The 21,974-nt window shown below is 48.6% G+C and overlaps 1 protein-coding gene across 4 annotated transcripts in view; it reads left to right on the forward strand.

Moving 5' to 3' along the window:
• The first annotated feature begins 1,225 nt into the window (after positions 1-1,225).
• MLLT6 (MLLT6, PHD finger containing) overlaps positions 1,226-21,974 on the forward strand; it is a 75,037-nt gene continuing 54,288 nt past the window's right edge. For 3 of the 4 annotated variants that reach the window (XM_077314217.1, XM_077314219.1, XM_077314218.1), the window contains exons 1-6: positions 1,226-1,937; positions 12,028-12,107; positions 14,665-14,719; positions 14,884-14,993; positions 17,707-17,810; positions 19,226-19,319. In XM_077314217.1, the coding sequence (XP_077170332.1) occupies positions 1,829-1,937; positions 12,028-12,107; positions 14,665-14,719; positions 14,884-14,993; positions 17,707-17,810; positions 19,226-19,319 (552 nt within the window). In that variant the 5' untranslated portion in view covers positions 1,226-1,828. Of the gene's footprint in view, positions 1,938-12,027; positions 12,108-14,664; positions 14,720-14,883; positions 14,994-17,706; positions 17,811-19,225; positions 19,320-21,244; positions 21,507-21,974 lie in introns of those variants that run through there. The other variant, XM_077314220.1, reaches the window with a different exon arrangement.

Here is a 21,974-nt window from a genome sequence, read left to right on the forward strand (position 1 = left end):
AAGAAAGAAACATAAAGCCCAAAGAAATGGTGAACAGTCGGTCAAAAGAAGGTTAAAAACAACCTGACCAAAACGTACGCCAAAAAAACACGAACTCTGCCCGTCTATGTCCCTCAAAGTCTGAGAGAAGGACGACAAACTTTTCCTCCCTTGTGGAAGGACCCAAGCCCTTTGAAAAGTATTGCTCTTTTAACATCTGTATCATGTTGGACATTTGTATTTAACATTGTGTTGTTGCTGTGTTTTTCCCCCAGTTAATGCAATACAGATGGATGGATCGATTGATCGATCAGTGTAAGCCCTTCCAAGTCTCACCAGGAATTCTGCTTCGAGGCTCTGTATAAAGAGGGCAGAACAGAATATTACGGGAAAGGTTTTCGGGGAGGGGTGAAGCCATTGCTCCTCATGCAGACAGTCTCCGGTGTGATGTGGAATTGTGGCCTGCCCTGTCCCAAACGACTCAGGAATGTGATAAACAATAATATAACAATAATGACAATCCCGGATATTTCCAGTTCCCCGGAGTTTAGAGGGCACAGCTTTTCAGGTCCAGTAAAACAACTCCTTCCAGGAGCAGCAAACAACTACAGATTCAGTAAAATATGAATTGAGGCAGCTGACTGATCTTTGGTTCCGGATTGACGCCCACCTCTCTTGGCAAGGCCTCTCCACAGCTCTCCGATATCTGCTGCTTGTAACTTGAAGCAGGAATGTCTCTCCTATGGCTACATGCTCCAATCCTTAGCCTGGATGCTTGAGGCTGATCCTGCCTTGAACGCGGGTTGGACTAGATGGCCTTCAGGGACCCTTCCCACTCTAGGATCCAACGCCAAACGAGTGCTGATTTTGTCCCATTTTCACGCCATAAATGCCGCTAGTCTTTCGGGTGCCCCGGACTTCTGCAGAATCCCCATCAGGTTGGCATTCCCCGGCTCCTCTGCCCCGGAGCTCTTTGCAAACCCAACCCCACTGCAAACAACGCCAACACAAGAAACGGAGTGCATTTTGCGTCCAGCAGCACCTTTAAGACGCGCAATGGATCCCGCGACCCACTTGAAACGAAACGACCGGGCTTGGAGGATGCCGCCGCCGGCGACCCGGGCCGGGACTCTCCGCTGGCCAAAGGGTGGCGCTGGCGGCCCCCGATCTGTCAAAGACGACGGCGCGATTGCATTACAGATAATAGGATTGGAGGGGAGGGGAGGGGAGAGCCGGAGCAGAGCAGCGCCTCTCGCTTGGGGGGTCCCCGCGGGCCAAGGCGCAGAGCCCTCGCTGCTGGTGGGTGCCAGCGCCGTGCGCCCGGGCGCAGGAGAGGGCGCCAGCAGCCTTGCCCGCGCCCCTTCCCTCTGGCGGGGCGGAGAGAGCGAGAGCGAGGGAGGGAAGGAGGGAGCGAGCGAGCGAGGGAGGGAGGCGCCCTCCAGTCCGGATCCTGCAGGCGGCAGCGCGGAGCCATGATGCCGCCGGTGGCCGCCGCTGCCGTGCGCGCCTGCTGGCTGCTGTGAGCGGGCGAGTGCGCGGCGCGCCACGGGGGGCTGGACGGCGCCTCGGCTGCAGCCAGGCAGGCAGGCCGGCGATGCTGCACGGACGGCGGCGGTGGCGGCAGCGGCGTTTCCCTCGCGGGGCCGGGCGACGGAGCCCCCTGCCGGCCTCCCCAGCCTAGCGGCGGCCGAGAACAAGAGGAGGCAGCGGCGGCGGCGGCGGCGCGGATGCCGGATTGCAAGCAGCAGCGGCGGCGGCGGCGGCGGCGGCGACAACAAGCCGGGGACGCGGGAGGAGGAGGAGGAGGAGGTCGTGGTGGGGGAGCCGCACCGAGGAAACTTATGGAAGAATGAAGGAGATGGTGGGCGGCTGCTGCGTGTGTTCCGACGAGCGGGGCTGGACCGAGAACCCCCTGGTCTACTGCGACGGCCACGGCTGTAACGTGGCCGTGCATCAAGGTAAGGAAGACCCCGGCCCGTCTCCGCACCCCCCCTCCCATCAGCTTCTTGTTTGGCTTCTCAACTGGGGGGGGGGTGTTTGCAAGGGGAGGGGGGAGCAGGAGAGGTGCCCCCCCCTTGCCCTCCCCTCCCCGAGCATCACCACCTTTGCAAAGCTTTGAGCAAAAAAAGGCTACGGGTGTCTTTTTTTATTATTATTATTATTATTATTATTATTATTATTATTATTATTATTATTATTATTATTATTATTATTATTATTATTATTATTGGTTTCTGGATGGGCCCTCATTGGGGGCCGGCGGAAGGCACAGCTGGCGAAGGGCCTGGGACAGGGGGAGAGGAGCTGTCCTGGTGGCGTGTGCGTGTGCATACGCACTGGGCCTGACCCACAGATCTAGGGTTAAGGGATTTCCCAGGCGCCCAAAGGGGAGCGGACATCTCTTTGTATCTGCATCTGGATGTCTGTGGAGGGATGACACACCTGGAGCTACACTGAGGCATAGCGGTCTTTGCAAAACGCCTGTAAGAAGGGGAACGGGGCTGAAAACAACAACCACAACTTTGCATGTGCTGAAAACAACAACCACAACTTTGCATGTGCATGTGTGTGTTTGTGTGTGTTGCTCCGGAGCTTCCCTCTGCCTGGGCGCATAATGCTTTGTGGTTCTGTTTATTTTTATTATTGTTATTGTTGTTATTGAAATTGTACCTGCCTAGGAAACCGATAGGGAGGGGTGACATCTGAGAGGCCCTGGTGGTGGAAAAGGTGTGTGTGTGTTTGTGGGAGGGGTGGGGGGAGGAAGCTGGGGGGGGCAGGTTCTCCTGGGCCTGCTGTTTTGCATTTGGTGTCCTCGCTTGAAAGGAATCGTCTGGCAGTGACCTCTGACGGTGTCCCTCGGCTTCCTTCCGGATTAGCGGGGTTCTATTATTAGCTCCCATGTAACATGGTGGGGTTTTGTTTTTGTTGTGGTTTTTTTGTTGTTGTTGTTGTTGCGCAGGGGATGGAGGCGGGAAAAGGGGAGGGCTTTGGTGGCCGGGGCTCCAGGTAAGGCAGCGGAGGAGAATTTCGAGAGAGGGACCCGCACATCTCCTGGCCAGCAAGGAAAGAGAGCGGATCCTCTGAGTCGATTATTAACATTGTAAACAGAAGGGCGAGGAGGAGTCACCTGGGAAGAACCATGCCCCAGGAATCTAGGGTTCTTAAGATCCTTTCAAGCCTGACTTAACCCTTTCCAACAGCTTCCGAAAGCACAGACTTCTGTTCTATGGGGGGAGGGTGGGCGGGCGATGGGGCGGAGATACTCTGCCCATGCTCAGAAGTGATCTCTGCATGCATAAACTCTTATGTGCTCAGATGATTGTGGGTTTTGCTAGAAATGTGTTTTCTTCAGCACACAGGGTTTGATAGGTTGTGTGTGTGTGTGTGTGTGTGTGTGTGTATTTAAACATTCTATATTCTATCTAATCTTAGTGAGCTCTTCCCCAACCCCAATCAACAGGGTGTCAAGGCCTTTTCCTGGCGTTGTCTCCTTGCACTGGTAGAGGTTTACTGCTTCGGAGAGTGGAGGTTCTTTTTAGTCCCCATGACCGGTAGCCATGTATCAGTCTAGAGTTCTTTTAAATGCATCTGCACAAGTGTCTGTCACTGCGTTTACTGGCGATGAAAACCCCAAATTCATCATCAGTCATTAATTGAAGAAGTTCCTTTTGTCCATCCTGAATCTATTGCCCATTACCTTTATCAGGTGCACCTGAGTCCTACTATTATGGGAAGGAAAGAAACAGCGATCTCTATCCACTTTCTGGGCTATGTATCATTTTCTAAATCTCCTTCATGTTCCCTCTCAGCCGCCTTCTTTCTAAGCTGAAAAGTCCGACTCTTTAGCTGTTCCTTCTAGGAAAGATGTTCTGAACTTTCTTTACTTTGCATTTTATTTTCCAAAAATTTCTTCTGCCTACACTGATCAATCCTAGGCTTCTATAGGACATGTTCTCAAACTGGATCCTGAAATCAAGGAATGGGGTTTTGAGCAAAGTTTTGGTGAGCCGTAGCTGAAATGATCCTGTTGGAGAGTTTCTGAAAGAGCTATCCATTTTAAGAAACTGCATGCCTGTAAGTAAAAAGAAATGCTTTGCAGAAGACAAACAGGTGATGAATGTAAAGGGGCAGGGGGTCACCTAGGAAGCTTGTGGCAGGACAGAGCACCTGGCAAAGCCGCCTGCACGCCCAGGGAAATGGGGATTGCCACTTTGGTTTTGGGAAGCAAATTTCTTCCAGGCCAGGCCGGCCAGGGATTCTGGTTTCGGTAGTGGGCATCACCTGGGCATGGAATTGCGGTCACTCTGGATGGGCAGGTAGTTGTGAATTTCCTGCATTCTGCAGGGGGTTGGACTAGATGACCCTAGAGGTACCTTCCAACTCTATGGTTTGGTGATTCTATGCTTCTAAACTGCAATAGAAAATAATCCTAGCCTGTCAGCCACTAAGCAACCACCTTTAGTCTAGGCTAAGGGATGCATCTCTCGTTGATTCAAAGAGCACCCAAAGGCTCCTTTTATGGTGCCACCGAAAGGGATGCTCAAGACAGTGCATCCCTCGGTTTTCCATGTGCAAGCACATGACATGGGGCAGTAGTTCCTGGACTGTGACTCATGCCCCCGGAGAGTTCTCTGCTTGTTTGATGAAAGCAACAGCAAATGGAGTGGGAGCAGGCAGGGACAGGCTGCATCTCACCCCCTTGCTGCTGTCTCCTTTGGGGCTTTTCCTTTGCTCTGGCTTAACAGGAGAAACCCTGGGATGCCCCATGTGTTGTGCTCAGAAAGGCCATAGTGTGATACGGAAGCTGGCTGCCCCCCACCCCCCAAAAAGCTGGGGAATATTAAGTTTTGCCCTTGGAACAATCCATGTGCAGAAGCAGCCCAAGATGTATAGAATGTAGCCTTCTTGAAGGCTCATTCCGCACATGTTGGATAATGCACTTTTAATGCAGTTTAGAAGTAGGTTTTCCTGCAACACAGAGGAAAATCTTCTAAAGTGTATTGAAAGTGGATTATCCAACATGTGTGGAATGAGTTGGACTTTTAGTGTCTCTTTCCTTGGTTCTGTTCAGCATCGAACAGAATTTTGCCAGTGTTAATACTTTGTTGCATCCTTATTGATCCTTCTGTCCATCACGGGGTGATCGGAATTTAGCTCTTGTTATCTTAGGGGATCCTTGTAAGCAAACACGGGGAGGGGCTCATGGGAATTGTAGTCCACGAACATCTCCTTGTAAGGATATAAAAGAATAGCCTGAGGTGTCCTTTTTTATTCTAATCTGGTTTCTTTCTTGTGGCAGGTTCTGGCGTTATACATGGTAAACTAGAAATATTTTCCCACAGTGAGACAGGTGCCTCTGTATTTCTCATGATGCCCTCTTTGAAATCAGCATGGTACAGTGGGTCAGAGCATAAAACTTTCCAAGACCCTGATTCAAATTCCTACACAGCCATGGGAAGCCTGCTGGGTGACTTCAGGCCCGTCACAGACTCTTGACCTAACCTCCCTTACAGGGCTGTTGGGAAGATAAAATCAAGAAAGGTCAGCTGTTCTTAACCACTATACCACAGTATGTACTTAGACATTTATACCTCCGCTTATAGAAATTTCCGATTTCTATATGTTACAAATCTGAAAAATTTCTTAAGTAATATACCAAATTAACACAAACTTTATTGAAATCCTCATTCTTCCCCCACCCCCTTTGAAATAACTTAGTTATTGGATCATTTTTCCAAAGTCATCAATTATCTTATTTTATTTTGCCATTTGTTTAATGAGATATTTCTGCATTTCCCCAGTTTGTGGCAACTATCATTCTAGCTGCTCTAATACAGAAGTTCACCAATGTTTTCTGCTTGTATTGAGCACTTCCATTCTAAACTCAATTAAGGAGATCTAACTGTGGGTTCTAAGTCCTCTCTTCTCATTTTACCAATTTCTATAAAGATTTTTGGGTCAAAATTCCATTATGACCAGACATACCCACCACCACGTGTGAATAAAAGGGACTGTCTATTTTAAAGTGTGTACCTCTTAAAACTTAAAAAGAAAATCTCCCCTCTCCCCATTTTCAGAATTTGTTGAAATAAAAGAGATTCACTGACCCACAAATACTTCCCAATCCTCACAGCACACGTGCTCATTTATATATACGACAAAACGGGGGGAAATGTAGTCATAATTTGGGATAACGATGTAAATTAAGGGAGAAAGTAAAAACATCCATAGCGTCACTTTTGTTAGAAGGTGTTTTCCAGGAATTAAGATCCATCCAGTTTTGACTGGGGAGTGTTGTTTTTGACCCACGCAGAGATGAGTAACATACATGGTTGTACTTTCCAAAACGTACATTTCAGCAGTTTTCTGATGATTAATATTAGCTGTCATGTTCTCATCATTCCCTGGCAAAACAGAGGTAGATGTAAGGAAGCCCGCTGAGGAAATGGGGCAGTCGAGGCAGAGGAGAGGCCAGAATGCAAGGTCATAAAATAGGGGAAACGTGGAAAAACAAGAACATTTTCCTCTTGCCGCCTAGCCAGATGGGGATTGTGCTGGAGAAGCAAATGCATGAATGTGACATCACATTTCCACCTGTCCCCATCACCTTACATGTCATCAAGATCTCCCTTTTGGGAGAGGAGGGCAAGCTTTGGGCCTTTGTTTTGTCTTGAAGGAGCTTGCCTTAAATAGCCAGGAAAGGGTCTCTGGTTGAATTCAGACACAGAGCAAAAACATTTATTTTTGAGTGGTTGATTTGAAAATTTAGCCAGCCCCTGCTTTGCCTGGACAAACAGTGAATTCATTGCCTTCTGGAGCCTCGGAAGGCATCACTGGATGAATTCACCAGGATCAGGCTAGGATTCTTAAAAAGTTATTTAAGGCATTTATATGCCACCTCTCCAGAGACCTCCATCACAACAAAACTGCAGCTCATACTGACTTCAAACTGTGCTTTCAGATCCTGGTTTGATGGAGCCTAAATAACTATGACGAGGGGCGTGGTCAGTATTTCGTCAGTCACCTTAATCCTGGTCAAATTAAACCATGGTTTCATAGGGTTGCCAGCTCCATATTGGGCAAGGGAGATTTTGGGACGGGGCTTGGGGACGGAAGGGACTTCAGTGGTGTCTAATGTCATAAATTCCACCTGCAGTGATTTTCTCCCGGGGAACTGATCTCTGTCAGTTGTAATCCTGGGAGACCTCCAGCCTCTACCTGGAGGCTGGCAACCGAACGCGTATACCATGTAGAGCACAGCCGTTGGTATCTGTGTTTGGATTATATTTTTCGCATTCATTTTAAAAGGACAAAGAACGTTGACTTTAAATCACACCCACGGAGGTTCTTTGATAGCATTAGTGCTTCAGGCAATTAAGCTTGTTGCTGTAAAATGGGGTGAGCAGCACATGGAGCGCATGAGTCATGGTTTGAGAAGCAGAAGACCTCAACTTGAGACCCTGGAGAGCTACTGCCAGTCAGAGTAGATAGTACTCACTTTGATGGACCAAGGCAGCTGCGTGAGATCTTGTGTGTTCAGGAGTGCTGTTTATCTCCGTTTTCATCCACGTAATCTTGATTTAAGTGCGCTGACTGCAGAGATGAAGTGCCTAGGGAGGCTGCAACCAGTGTGGCTAGAGCAGGGGTAGTCAAACTGCGGCCCACCAGATGCCAGTGTTCAGGGCTCATGGGAATTGTAGTCCACGGATACTTTGAGGGCCGCAGTTTGACTACCCCTGGGTTAGAGTGCTGTGCTAGATGGCCTGTATGGTCCCTTCCAACGCCATGATTCTAAATCTTCCCGCTACCATGCAGCCAGGGTTGCCAGCTGCCTGGAGAGAAAGAACCCATCCTACTCTATTCAAGAGCCTCTTGTGGCGCAGAGTGGTAAGGCAGCAGACATGCAGTCTGAAAGCTCTGCCCATGAGGCTGGGAGTTCGATCCCAGCAGCCGGCTCAAGGTTGACTCAGCCTTCCATCCTTCCGAGGTCGGTAAAATGAGGACCCAGCTTGCTTGCTGGTGGGGTAAACGGTAATGACTGGGGAAGGCACTGGCAAACCACCCCGTATTGAGTCTGCCATGAAAACGCTGGAGGGCGTCACCCCAAGGGTCAGACATGACTCGGTGCTTGCACAGGGGATACCTTTACCTTCACTCTATTCAAAGAGGCTTAATGGGATACAGTTTACTCAGTTATATTCTTAACTTGTGCCCCGATCTGGATGGCCCAGGCTAGCTTGATCTTGTCAGGTCTTGGAAACTAAGAAGGGTCGGCCCTGACAGCTCCAGGGTGGGAAATAACTGGATATTTTGTGGGTGGAGCCTGAGGAGGATGTGCATTGGGGCATTTCTACGATGCATAACGCTACAGAATCCACCCTTAAGCAGCCATTGCACTGTAGGTCAGGTCAGTTTGTCACCTGTAGATCAGGTGTGATCCCAGGAAATCTTCAGTTTTCACCTGCAGGTTGGCAACCCTGATTTCATCTGGCAAAGATCAGGCCACTCTGGTGCTTCCTTTCCTGCACAGATTCTAATTAGAGGCCATTAGAGGCCTCCTAATAACGCTCCATTCTGAAGGCTGCCCGTTCCATCCAGCTCGGCAAATCGCATTAGTCATTAGTCAGTTTTGTCGAGGAAAAACAAAAAAAGGAGAAAAGAAACGTCATAAATTCACTGAATCCCGACGAAGCCTAAAAAACAAGCAGGCGTCTTCCGGCACCCTTGAAGGTTTCCACGCAATTCATTCCTTGTTCACCTCAAAGGTGTCACTAAGAGCTGGGTTGATTCTTCCTGCGAGGGACGTTATCTTGGATTAAGCCCATGTTTATTGATTAGTCAGATGATGGCTGTGAAGGGAAAGTGCAAAGAGATTGTAGAACGTTGGCCAGTGTTCCATTGATCCGGAAGGAACATTTTTGCCCAGATCTACAAAGCCTCTTTCTCTCTTTCGGCATCTGATTTTGGTGTCTGCGTGCATGCGTGTAACGAGACGCTCAATTCTCTCTCCTAGTAACCGGAAAGGGACCGTTACTCTGGGAATTGCTTGTGTGTTGTGTTGCGTTCTTGGTCCCCGTAGGCAAAATGGGTGGCAACTCCAGCAAGGGTGTTTGATTTGGGCTTGTTTGGCAGGAGAGACGCCCAGCGCTAAAAATATCGACCTTCTATTGTCTCTCGGTATGAATGATGCAAACCGAGCGTGTCGGCTTACTTCATTTTGCACACTCGAATCCGTTTCAGCGTCAGGCCAAAGTCTTCTGCAGCGTTTTGGAACCTGGGACCAGAGACGATGCTGCTTAGTTTAGGAAGGGCATGGGGGCTAATGCACAGACGCAGGGTTGCCAACTCTGGATTGGGAGATTTGGTTGATGGAGCGTGGGGTTGGCAGGGTTTGGGGAGGGGGGACCGCAGGAGAGTATAATGCCCTAGAGACCACCCCCCCGAAGCAGCCATTTTCTCCAGGGGAACGGATCTGGGTCGCCTGGAGATCAGTTGTAATAGCAGGAGATCTCCAGGTGCCGTCTGGAGACTGGCAACACGGATCTCAGAAATACGTCTCATTTTATTCAGAGGGCCTTACTGACGGGAGTGCAGCCACAGATATGAGCTCTTGCTTTTCTGGTTGATTTGGTGGTCCTTTTTATGCACAGGGATGGCCAAAGTATGGCTCTCCAGCCGTCCATGGACTACAATTCCCATGAGCCCCTGCCAGCTGGCAGGGGCTCATGGGAATTGTAGTCCATGGACAGCTGGAGAGCCACCCCTGAACGCAATTTTAAATTTGTCTGGGGTAGGGTTTAGGCCAAGCCCACACTGTACGCTCTGCTATAAACCGTCCAGTGAAAGGATGCTTCTCGGATCTGTCTTGAGAAGCTTGATATTTTGTGGTGTTGAAAGTGATCTGGTGTTGAAAGTTTTTCTAGTTTGGGGGCTGTTTGTTTATTTATACTGGGATTTGCAGGCTGGCTCGAGGCAGCTTCCCTGGATTTAAAATCACATACTATGTGCTACAATTTATAAATTAACATTAAATTAAGATATTAAAACTTTAAAAAGATAAAATTTTTAATATTTAAAAATTTTAAAATTTATTACATATTGCTCATATTACCATTATATCGTAGCTATGTTCCTCTTTCTTTCTTTCTTTCTTTCTTTCTTTCTTTCTTTCTTTCTTTCTTTCTTTCTTTCTTTCTTTCTTTCTTTCTTTCTTTCTTTCTTTCTTTCTTTCTTTCTTTCTTTCTTTCTTTCTTTCTTTCTTTCCCCTCCCTCCCCCCTTTGTCTGCAGAATCTCTCTTTTCCTTTGTTCGTTTTCTCATATTCATAACTTTCTTTTGTCATCAAAGCATAATGCATTTAAAAAACCAAAACAAAACAGAGTTATTCTGTACTTTCATCCGCCTGAGTTTTCATATAGTTTTGTTTTCATCTCTGTCGGCCTCCTTGGCTCTTTTGGGGAACAGGCTGGCTTGCTCCCCGCTGCTCTCATCATTGCATTTGCAAATTTAAAACACATTCTTTTGCACACGGCGATTCTCAGAGACTAGGAGGAAGCCTGAAGGATTTACATGTGGTTTGGGTGGCTGTGGGTGTCCCAGGACTCACGCCTGTCCACATTTCGCACATCCCAGAGAGAGAGACACACATCCCAGACATTCTCCTGTTAGTTCTGTTCACAGATCATTATTTATTGGCTTCATTTAGGGAACTGGTTGCTTCCATTGCTGCTGCTCCCTTCTCCTGAGCATGAGTGAGTTCTCTCCTGGGCCTAGTCTGCATACAATAGATAATGCACTTTCAATGTGCTTTCGCAGCTGGATTTTCCTGTGCAGAACAGGAAAATCTACTTCTAAAGTGCATTGAAAGTGCATTATCTCATGTGTGCAGACTAGGCCCTGGTTTCTTCACCTGGGAGGGGGCAGAGCCTGCACACCTACTCCCGCCTTAAACTACCTCCTGTGCCCCCCCATCCTCCTCAAGCCTGCCTGTCAATGTGGGTGGTGATGTCACTTCTGGAGGCATGGCCAGGAGGCGTGGCCAGCTGACACCATTTCCAGGCTGCCTCGAAGCCTGAACAATTATTTCAGGAACTCTACCATGGTCAGAAGTTTGAAAAGGGCTGCTCTAATTTGACACTCAAACCACTACGACGGACTAGAGCAGGGGTAGTCAAACTGCGGCCCTCCAGATGTCCATGGACTACTATTCCTGGACTAGAGGACCGATCTCTGTTATCTGGAGGTCCCTTTTAATCCCAGAGAACTCCAGGCCCAGTTTGGAGGTGAAGCAGCAGTATAATATCCAACACGAAACCAAACACTTGCCCGCACTTATAACACTTTCCAAGATCAACATCACGGTTATACCGTACAGACAAGCTTCCCTTCAAATCTTTGCAGGAGCTTATAATTCAACCTTTTCCAGCATAGTAATAAAGATTTTCTTAAATGGGCACCTAGCTTATATCTGGGCAAAGCCTCACTGTAGCATGCCCCCCCCCACACACACACTTGGAGGTTTGTTAGTTTGTGTTTGTTTGTTTATTTGTTTGTTTTAAGTGCTGCCCTCCCGGAAGGCTCAGAGCGGTTCACATACAACAGAAACAATACAGATAACTTAGTTTAACAATAATAACATGATAACAACAAGCAACATGGAACAGTAGAAAAATATGGAGAGTGTTAAATGAACGCATACTGATAGCCTAGTGGGTTGAACTGTAGTGGGTGCCATAGGAGGGAAATTGTGGTCAACCTCAACCAAATGCCCGGTGGAGGAGCTCCCTTTTGCAGGCCGTGCAGAACTGTGGGAGTTTGGACAGGGCCCTGATCTCCTCTGGGAGCTTGTTCCACCAGGCGGGGGCCAGGACGGAGAAAGCTCTGGCCCCGGTTGAGGTCAAGCGAGGTTCCCTGGGCTTGGCGTCCCTCGTAGCCAACCCAGGTTTGGAATGGAAGGAAAAAGTATTAAACAGACAGGCGTGCTAATGTATATTTGCGCGTATCCCTCTGCCCGACTCGATCTGCTGAATGTCGCTTTGTCTCCTTGCAGCCTGCTATGGGATTGTCCAGGTCCCCACTGGGCCGTGGTTCTGTCGGAAATGTGAATCTCAAGAAAGGGCCGCCAGGGTGGTAAGTATGATACGAAACCAGTTGGCAAGACTCCCCAGAGCAAAACCAGTCCAGTACTTGGCTCATGACGCTAGAAGAAGAAACAGAATCCAATCATCCACAGGCTCCAAAACCCAGCAGCCTCCCAATGCCTAGATGTGCCACTCCCTAACTCAGGGCCCACGCTCTCATTGGTAATAATTCCGTCGGAAGCTTTTGAGGACTGCAGCTCTCCCCGTATTTATTATTCTCCTCCCTTACTTCCCCAAAGCCCCCTTGGGGAACACTGCGCTCCATTAGATGGAAGAAATGCCTTTACTTTGTAAAGGAATGGCCTGGCAAACGCTTTGAGATTTGTCTGGAGGGGAGCTCCCGGGAAGGCTTTAACAGTCGGTCGTGTTAGAGCCAGGGCATTCAAGTGGGTGGGCTGGCAGAGCTGTTTAACCCTTCCTGTTAATGATCAGAGCCTTGCTAATAGTGGGGTGGGAGAGGCGCTTTGTTCCGAAGGGGGTGGAGGAGGGGCCTTTTCAAGTGCAAATTTCCTGACTGCGGATTCTGGCTCTTCTTCTTTTCTCTCCCAGAGCTCCAAGTCCATCCTTGCAGGACTAGGCCAGAGCATTTCAGCCTCTGGTTCTCCAGAGGATGCCTCTCTCCTCCCCAAACATCTGCCACCCCCCCTCCCATCGCCAAATCCTTTTGAGCCCCTCTCTTGCTTCTTGGTGGTGGACGGTCTGCCCTTCCAAGCCAGCTCGTTCCCTGGTGGGATTAGATCGGGCATATACAATTCCACAAAGCCAATGTTGGAACAAAGGCCCAAAGAAGGGGAACTGGATCAAGGGGCTTGGGTGGGCCTGCTTCTCGCAGCGCCTTCGATCCCGCCATGGGCTAAGGGGACTTTGCACTGTGCTGCTTGCGCACAGTCCAGTGCGACGTTCGGCTCTTTCCTCCCAATGTATGGCGGTGGTGGTGAAGAGTGCTCATGGGAGTTGCAGCCGACCGACAGTGACCCTGTCTCGATTACAAGGCAAGAGACTCCAGAGACTGTTTGCCACTGCCTGCCTCTTCGTAGTGACCCTGGGCCAGCTTGGTTCTCTAGCCAAGTGTTAGCCAGGGATGGCCCAGCTGAATTTCTGAGATCCATTTACTACAGTGCCTAGAAATGGGTCATGTAAGATCACGTGGAAGCAGAAATGCTAGAGCAGATACAATATGGCTGCCTTAGCGTAAGCAGCTACCCTGGTCTTTCCGTCGCGTTGCCGCTTGCTCAAGAGCTCTGGCACAAGCAGGTGCCGCATCCAGCCCTGCAAGTTTGTTTGTTTGTTTTTTTCAATTTATTGCCCGCCTCCCCCTGAAGGCTCGAGGCGGGTTGCAACATTCGGATAAAAACCCCAACACAAACCCCTTAAAACCGACATCAAATCAACAATACGATGCAATCAACCCCATAAAAACAAAGATGCTGTGGCAAAAAAAAACCCCTCCTGATCTTCTAGAGGGGAAAGGTGCACACAGCAAATTCTGGCAGGGGCTCATGGGAATTGTAGTCCATGGACATCTGGAGGACTACAGGTTGACTACCCCTGGACTAGATGACCCTGGGGATTCCTTCCAACGCTATGATTCTACAAAAGATGTTGGAAAACATACTGACTTCAAAAGACAAAACCAGGGCAATGAGTGTAGGTTGTCACCGTAACAATGAACATGACATTCGGAGAACCAGATAATATATTCCAAGAAAAGGGTGGGGGAAGTTGCTGGGAAATCAGTCGGCACACAGAGTTCATATACGTTTGCAATATGTCGAGCCGGATTGACGGTCCTCTTAAATTCATGCTGATCCTCTTCAGTACACCAGCCCTTTCAGCCGGAGATCAAAGCAGCTTCTTGCTACTTAGGGATGCTACTTTTGGAGGGGGGAAATGCAGGGGAGGGAATCCAGTTAAAAGGGGAAGAAAAGGCTGGTGCTCCATTTATGTTTCCTCTGCAGCTTCACCCGCTGCACTGCATAACACAGCGGAGATCCTGGGCAGAGGCTAGGGTTTTAAGCTGTTTAGTGAGCTGCAGTCAGTCTTCTTGGTGGTTTCACATGATGTATGGACACAGATACCCTGGCTGGTGACCCAGCAGTGCCCTCAGACACATCCTGGCTTCAGCGACGCTTGCCCGGAGCAAAAGCCACGAAACCAGCAACAGCCAAGGAAGAGCAGAATGGATTGTCTGTGAGCAAAATCCTGGCTTCCCAAATTAACCAGGAGACTTCCGAAGCTCAGGCCCCACTGGTGGGACCTCCCAATAACACCACGGCCCATTCCGCCCTCATTAGTTAATGCACTTTCAATGCACTTTAGAAGTAGGTTTTCCTATTCTGCACAGGAAAATCCAGCTGCAATAGTACACTGAACGTACATTATCCTACACATGCAGAATGAGCCCTGGGCTTTGGCCACTGTGTGACACACCGAGCGTTGGACTGGATTGGCTGTCAGCCTGATCCAGCATTGCTTCTCCTAGGTTCTCGTGACAAATCCTAACCTTGGTTTTCGTTTTGCTTTGTCTTCGCCGGTTGGATTTCCAGAGGTGTGAGCTGTGTCCCCATAAGGATGGAGCGCTAAAGCGGACCGACAATGGAGGTCAGTGTCCCTTTGTGGATAGCAGGGATGGGGAGGGTGGGGGCAGTTGAAATTGTGAGACCTAGAGTGCTCTGTCACCCTCTGGACACTGCAACCGATGATTCTTTAGGCCCTTTAGCCTCTCTCTGTCTCTTCTGTGATCGGTTTCCCCCTCCTTGATCCAGGCTGGGCCCATGTCGTGTGCGCTCTCTACATCCCCGAGGTGCAGTTCGCGAACGTCCTCACCATGGAGCCGATCGTCCTCCAGTACGTGCCTCACGACCGATTCAACAAGGTAAAAGAAACCCATCTCTTCCCTTCCCTCCCCCATGCCCAACTAGGGATGCCAGCCTCCAAGGGGGACCTAGAGTTCCCCTGGGATGACTCTACCACATACTGGTTCTTAGGATTTTATTTTTAAGCAGATTACTAAATTTTCAACAACAACAACAAGCCTTTAATAGCATATAAAAGTGCAATATAAGAAGGGAAAGCGCAAAAGGATCCACTGCTAGTGAGAACAAAGGCAAAGATCATGCTTTAGACATAATACATTCACGATTTCTCATGGCAAGAAATAAAAACTTTGCAACTGGTTCAATTATATCAGTTTTTACTAAAATATAGAAAAAGCTAGACCCCCTGTTTGAACAGCTGTGAAAATCTATCATCGTCAGTTTTATTTACGGTCATAGCCCAACCAGCAGAAAACATAAAATTACAGATATAAAATCAATTACGAATGGATAAAAACTAAGAAATAAGACCAGCTGTATATGGATCCAGTGTAAAAGTATTAGGGTATAGGGTTGGCCCAGCTCTGTGTTATTTTTATAGCTACCCAAGCAAATTTAGCAATTTTTGTTAGGTCTTTATTTGTGTCTGACAGTATTAGCTTAAGTTGCTGTTTCCTCAGACCTCTGGGGCATTCTGCAAGCAATGAGGCCAGTGAGTCTTCACGGAGGTGACAATAGAGTCTGCACTCAAATAGGACATGTTCAACTGTCTCTATTTGACCTTCGGAACAAATATACTTGCGTGCTTCTATCGGTAGCCCCTTGAACTTTCCTTCCAAAAAAGCAGAAGGGAGACCATTACAACAGAGAAGAGTGAACGCTCTTCTTTGTTCAGAAATTAGAAGATCAGTTAGATATGGCATCAGGACAGTCTTGTTAAGAGAGTCTTTTCCAAAACCGTGGGTCCAAGATCTTATTAATACCATGCTATCTTTCTACATCTATTACCCTGCTCCTTATTAATTCATCAGATTAATTTGTGGTCATAGACCAAAGATAAAACATTAAGTTTAAGGTATTGGTTCTTACCCATGAGGCTATCTGGAGTCTGGGTCCTGTGTATCTGAGAGACTGCCTTTCTATCTACATCCCCCAAAGAACGTTACACTATGCCACCAACCAGCTGGTGGTCCCTGGCCCCAAGGATATAAGTCTGGCCTCAAGCCGGGCCAGGGCCTTTTCCGTCCTGGCCCCTACTGGTGGAGTGAGCTCCCGGGACACCTCCGGGCTCTGCCAGAGCTAGCACAGTCCTGCAAGTTGGAGCTCTTCCATGAGGCTGTTGATTGGGGCCAATGAAATATGAACATCTAATTTCTGTTTACACCTCCCATCACTTGTGGGAGATCCAGAACTTGACAGCAGGAAGAGTCCAGATTTCAGATAGTTGACGCTAAATTTTAACTAGATGTAATTTGCCATTAATGTAACTGTTTAATTGAATTTTCCATTTTGTTCTTGGATATTTTTATCTCGTACACCGCCCAGAGCCGGATCGCCAGGATAGAAGTCAGATTAAAAAAATAGATTTTAACAGAAGGTCGGCATGCAGAAGACTGACGTCATCAATAGTTATAGATAAAATATTATTAGTATCAAAAAATAAAATTTATAATATTGATATATAGAAATAGAACTCAAACCAGAATTTAATTGAAGAGCCACAAATCCCTATATTTTGATATTTGGACCTTTATGAGCTATAACACAAAACTCTGCCACACATCTTGGGATGCATAAAATTTCACAGCTCAAAGAGTGATGCGTCTGCCATGATCTTCTCCTAAAAGAAGTCTCCAGATGGTCTATATTTTGGTAGATTTAAAAGACGATCTCAGAAATACGATTGCATTTAAAGGGCACCCGGTGCAGGGTATCTACACTAGCTGCCCCACAGTTACGTCCCGTATCAGAGTATGGGCTCTTAAGATACATCCCTTGCAAAACTTGAGAGGGTCGGGCATGAACATAAAGGCATGCCTGCAGCAAGGCACAGTCAAATACGAGCCGTAATAATCAGGGAGCTCTCCAGGCGGACAAATACCAACAAACGGAGTCAAGCAGCCACATTGCGCTCGACGGCTTGTACTGTTACATTCGTACTTAAATGGATGCTTCTGTGAATCATTCTTATGGCTTCCTGTCCGCTAACAATAAAGGGCGTCCAAGGGAAGACGGAGGAGCTGTAATCGTTGCTCAACAAGTTTATCCCAGTGGGGAACGTAAGAGGCTTCTCTGACTAAGTCGAGGTAGCCCTCTTGGACACCAGAGCGTAAAATCTTATTTTTAAGGGGGAAAGCCTTTAGCCAGCTCATCTCCGGACTAGGGAGATCTATTCCCCTGGGGGGGGGGGAAATAACTGCTTTGGAATTAAAATTTAGTTATTTGGCTGCTCCGTGGCATTGAACCCCACCAAGGTCCTTGTCTTCCCCAAATTTTCAGTCGTTTCCCAACCTGCAGCTGGCAACACTATCCCCCCCCCCAACTGTCCACCAGGAGCCAGGGGGTATCTGGCCATCCTGACTCTAGCAGACGACTGCTCTGTTTCAACTTCCCACCCCGCCACACTCCCTGATTTCTGTATGTTTTCCCAGGGGGATGTCCCAGCACCCCTCTTCCCTTGCCGGGACAGGGGCATGCCTTTTGGGCTGGTGCAAGGTGGCCTCCAGCATGTGTGAGATCAGCGATTGTGCCTTTTTACTTCCCCCTTTTCAGATTTGTTACATCTGTGAGGAGCAAGGCCGGGAGAGTAAAGCCGCCTCCGGGGCCTGCATGGCTTGTAACAGACATGGCTGCCGTCAGGCCTTCCACGTCACCTGGTGAGTTTGCCGCAGTGTCGCTGTTGCCGTGGCGATAAGCCCGTTCCTCCCTTCCTCCCTGTGTCCTAAGCACAACCCTTGGCCCTCACTTTCCTGGGATGGAAGAGTTATCCAAACTGCCTGCAGCAATGGAGGTAACGTAAGAAGCTTTGCAAGCGTTTCCCACTGCTTGGGAAACATTGAAGCCTCTTCCCCGTATCTTAAACCTTTAAGAGAGGCACCCCTTGGTCTGTCAAGGTCAGAACTGTTGAGTTCAACCAGCAGTGGCTTTCCAGAGTCTCAAATGGAAGTCTTGGAAGGAGTAGCGAACTCTCCCAAATGACAGACGTAGAGTTCAAGGTGATCTGACCAGGCTGGAAAAGTGGGCAAATGAGAACAAGATGCAGTTCAATACGGAGAAATGCAGAGTTCTGCATGCATGACAAGCATGCAAACTAGATGGGAAATGCAAGTCTGGGTTGCAGTGTGTGTGAGTGAGATTTTGGGGTACTTGTGGACTGTAAGCTAAATATGAGCAGCCAGTGTGATGCGGCAATAAAGAAGGTGAATGCAGTCTTGGGCTGTTCCAACAGAGGCATCACAGCAAAATCGCAAGATGTCATAGTCCTGCTGTATACAACATTGGTCAGACCCCACCTGGAATCCTGGGTGCAGTTCTGGAAGCCTCACTTCAAAAAGGGCGTGGACAAAATGGGGAGGGGGCAGAGGAGAGTGTTTTATCCTGGGTATTCATGAAAGCTCCTCCCGTGCCACAAATGTTGTAAGTCTTTTAGGTGATACAGGACTCTTTCTCTTTTCTGCAATGATGGGGTTTGATTTCTATTGTAAGCAAGCTGAACTTCTTCATACACACAAATCCCACTTGTAGAAGGGAGCAGCGACTCACGAAAGCTCACAATCTGCTTGTACTTTTGTTCGTCTTTAAGGTGCTACTGGACTCCTGCTACAGGTAGACTAACGTGGCTACCTGTTATTTAAAAAGTTCCCTATAGAACAAAGAAAGAGCAGAGTTCCTTGCTCAAATGCGACCTTTCTCAACTTTCTTTACCCTTGAGAAACCCCTGAGAAACTTTGAGAAACCCCAGAAGTGGTGCGATTGTGCAGAATATGGCTGGGAAGCATATTTGTGTACATGCCCATCTTGGGCCCCTCTCCTTCCTACCCCCCCCCCCAGGCCCATCATTGGCCAATTTGGGAGGGGAGGCAGGTTGACATGGCCGTAAATGGTCCTAAACATTTAAAAGATTTTTAAAAAATAAATAAAACATTAATTAACTCCCACCCATTCGAAAAACCCTTCCAGGGAATTCACGAGGGACTTGTGAGGCCTGCTCTAGTGGGAAAGGGAGGGGGAGGGGGTCTTGGCCCCTTACCACGATCTGCCAGGCTCACATCAATGCCTTTCCCCATTTCAGTGCTCAGATGGCCGGGCTCTTGTGCGAGGAAGAAGTCTTGGAGGTCGACAACGTGAAATACTGTGGCTATTGCAAGTATCATTTCAGTAAAATGGTGAGTTGCCGTTCTCCTGTGATCAGTTGGGTGCCAGGCTGTTCAGTGGCAGTGCCACCCGCCCCCCTCCTCAAAGGTTTGCAATTCAGCATCCTATACCAAATGGGGGAAGAGACACTCCTTGGGAGGTCAAAGGCCCCGCCACCCCCTTGTTCCATACCCAATTAGAAGGTGTTAGGCCAGCAAGTATCTGGCTTGGGAAGCAGGTGTATTCTCGTCCCTGGCCCCAAGGAAGCACAGGGTTCGGGACTGGTGGGAATAAATTTAATAACAACAACCACAACAATAATAATATCCCACAACAGTAGCCAGGGAGGGCTTCCTATCACAGCTGCCAGTTAAAGATAGCCTTGACGTTCACCTGTTTTGGCTGAGCCATGCCCCGCTGGTCCGGCCATCTTGCCCACCAGCAATTCTGATCCAGTGGGAAAGCTATGATGTCATGCAGCTTGTTGATGTCATATCCAGGTGAAAACCTGGATGTGACATCAGGGAGAGTCAGAAAGTCCAGAGCATCAGCTGACAAGGTGTATGTATGGGTATGACATCGGTGCGTTGCATGGCCTCAAGTTCATCCTGTGCCTCTCCCCAAAAGTTAGAGAAGAGGCTTATGATGCATCCACCAATGAGCACACCTGGTTGGAACCACACATGGTTGTCTATTGTGCCATCACTGGGAGGAGCAGCGAACACCCCAAAAGACATAGAGTTCAACGAGGTCTGACCATGCTGGGAAAGTGGGCAACTGGGAACAAGATGCAATTCAATAAGGAGAAGGGCAGAGTTCCACATCTGGTTCAGGGGTGGAAATGAACTGTGCAAGCTTTCCTTGGCATGGAGGTAAATAACATCCCACTGAACTTTTGTCAAAGGGACAGAACATTATTTTTCTCCAGGTCATAGGGCAACCCAGAAGCACACAGAGATCTGTCCCTCAGTAATTCTCCCCCAAAGTTGCAGGACTTCTTTCCCTTACCAATTTGAAACCTTTGGGTTTCGTTTGGCCTGCCCTTTAGTGGGCAGAGTTAAAGGGAGGCCATTTTTGTAATATTTTGAGGACCAAAAAGAAAAGTGCATGGGCTTTAAATGGTGAGCCAAAGGCCATATATCTATTATCTAAATTCTGCCAACAAACAGGAGGAGACAGAACTGGGAATCCATGACAGGTGAGGGTCTGGTGGGGGCCAGTGTCCGCTTTGCAGACCCTCCGGGGAAGGGGAACCCTGTGGGTAGGAGTAGATTGACCAGGGCCCAAGACACAAGGTAGGTCAGAGGAGAGCACAGAACTGCCTCTGGTCAGCAATCTCCAGAGAGAGGCTGAGGAGTGAGTGCGCTGTGCATGAGGGGCTCCCATCTCCTTGAACATACCAAGCTCCCAAGCATTAAAAAGGTGGCCAAAACTGTGGCTCTCCAGATGGTCATGGACTGCAATTCCCATGAGCCTCTGCCAGCAACATGGGAACTGTACTCCATGGACCTCTGCGGAACCCCAGTTTGGCCCCCCCCCCTGCACTGAAATAAGACTGTCTTAGAATCATAGGGTGGGAAGTGGCCATAAAGGCCATCTAGTCCAACCCCCTGCTCGGTGCAGGATCAGCCTAAACCATAAATGACGAGTATCTATCCAGCTGCTGCTTGAAGACTGCCAGTGTGGGGGAGACCTAAATTGTGGCAGGGAATGAAGGCAGAATAAATTTCGAAAGTGGGGATGCAAGCTGGGGGGAGGGCGGGCAGAGAGCATTGTATTTCTCTTCCTGTTGCCTCCCTAGCCACAACTGGGCTCACGGTATGAAAGAATCCCACCCACCCCCAAAGCAAAAAGACTCCTCCCCTCCATCATAAGGTGCTTATCGATGCTATTGCCTAAAATGACCAATAACAGCAGCCCTCCTCCCCAGAATCCCCCAGGAGGCTTCCGACCCCTCCTGTTACTCTCAGCTCTGCAGGCTTGGTTTGAACTTTGTTCCCACCTGGGAGGAAGAGTGTGTGTGTGAGAGAGAGAGAGAGAGAAAGAGAATGTGTGTGTCTGTGTGTGTGTGTGTGTCCCACTCCCCAGTTATGAGCAGGAAACTGTGGCCCACTTGTACCAGTTTTGTCATGATGGGTGTGAAAACCGTTTATATGGCAATGAGCAAATATGCTTTTTCAATCTCTTATCTTGTTTGCATTCATGAGGGCCCCACTGAGGTAGGTGAAGCTGGAGCGTTCGCGGAAGGGCTCTTCTGTTTGTTGTCTGACCGGCAGTCTCTCCAGTGTCTCAGGAGGAGGTCTCACCCATTGCCTCCTGCCTTTCCGGTGGAGAGCCTCAGGGTCAAACCTGGGACCTTCTACATACAAAGTTGATTCTCGGCCACTGAACCACGCATCCTCTCTTGGTGTGCAAACAAAAAAAAGAGGGGGGGGGGAGAAATACCCCAATTCTATCCCTGGTAGACAAGGCTGTCAAAGGAGAGAAAGGCCTCCCCCCCCCCCCCGAAACCCTGGAGAGCCAGAGTCATGGTGTTTGTAACAGGGAGGGAGATGGTTTGACGGGCAGCATGATATTTTTATATATTAACGAAAATCACGGGTGGTGGGTGTGAGGATGCTAGTATACCTGTCGGGGCTGATCCAAGGTAGTAAGTTCAGAAGTGGCATCTCTTGCTGGTTAACCTG

This window comes from Paroedura picta, chromosome 16, assembly GCF_049243985.1.
Source record: "Paroedura picta isolate Pp20150507F chromosome 16, Ppicta_v3.0, whole genome shotgun sequence".
NCBI lineage: Eukaryota > Metazoa > Chordata > Lepidosauria > Squamata > Gekkonidae > Paroedura > Paroedura picta.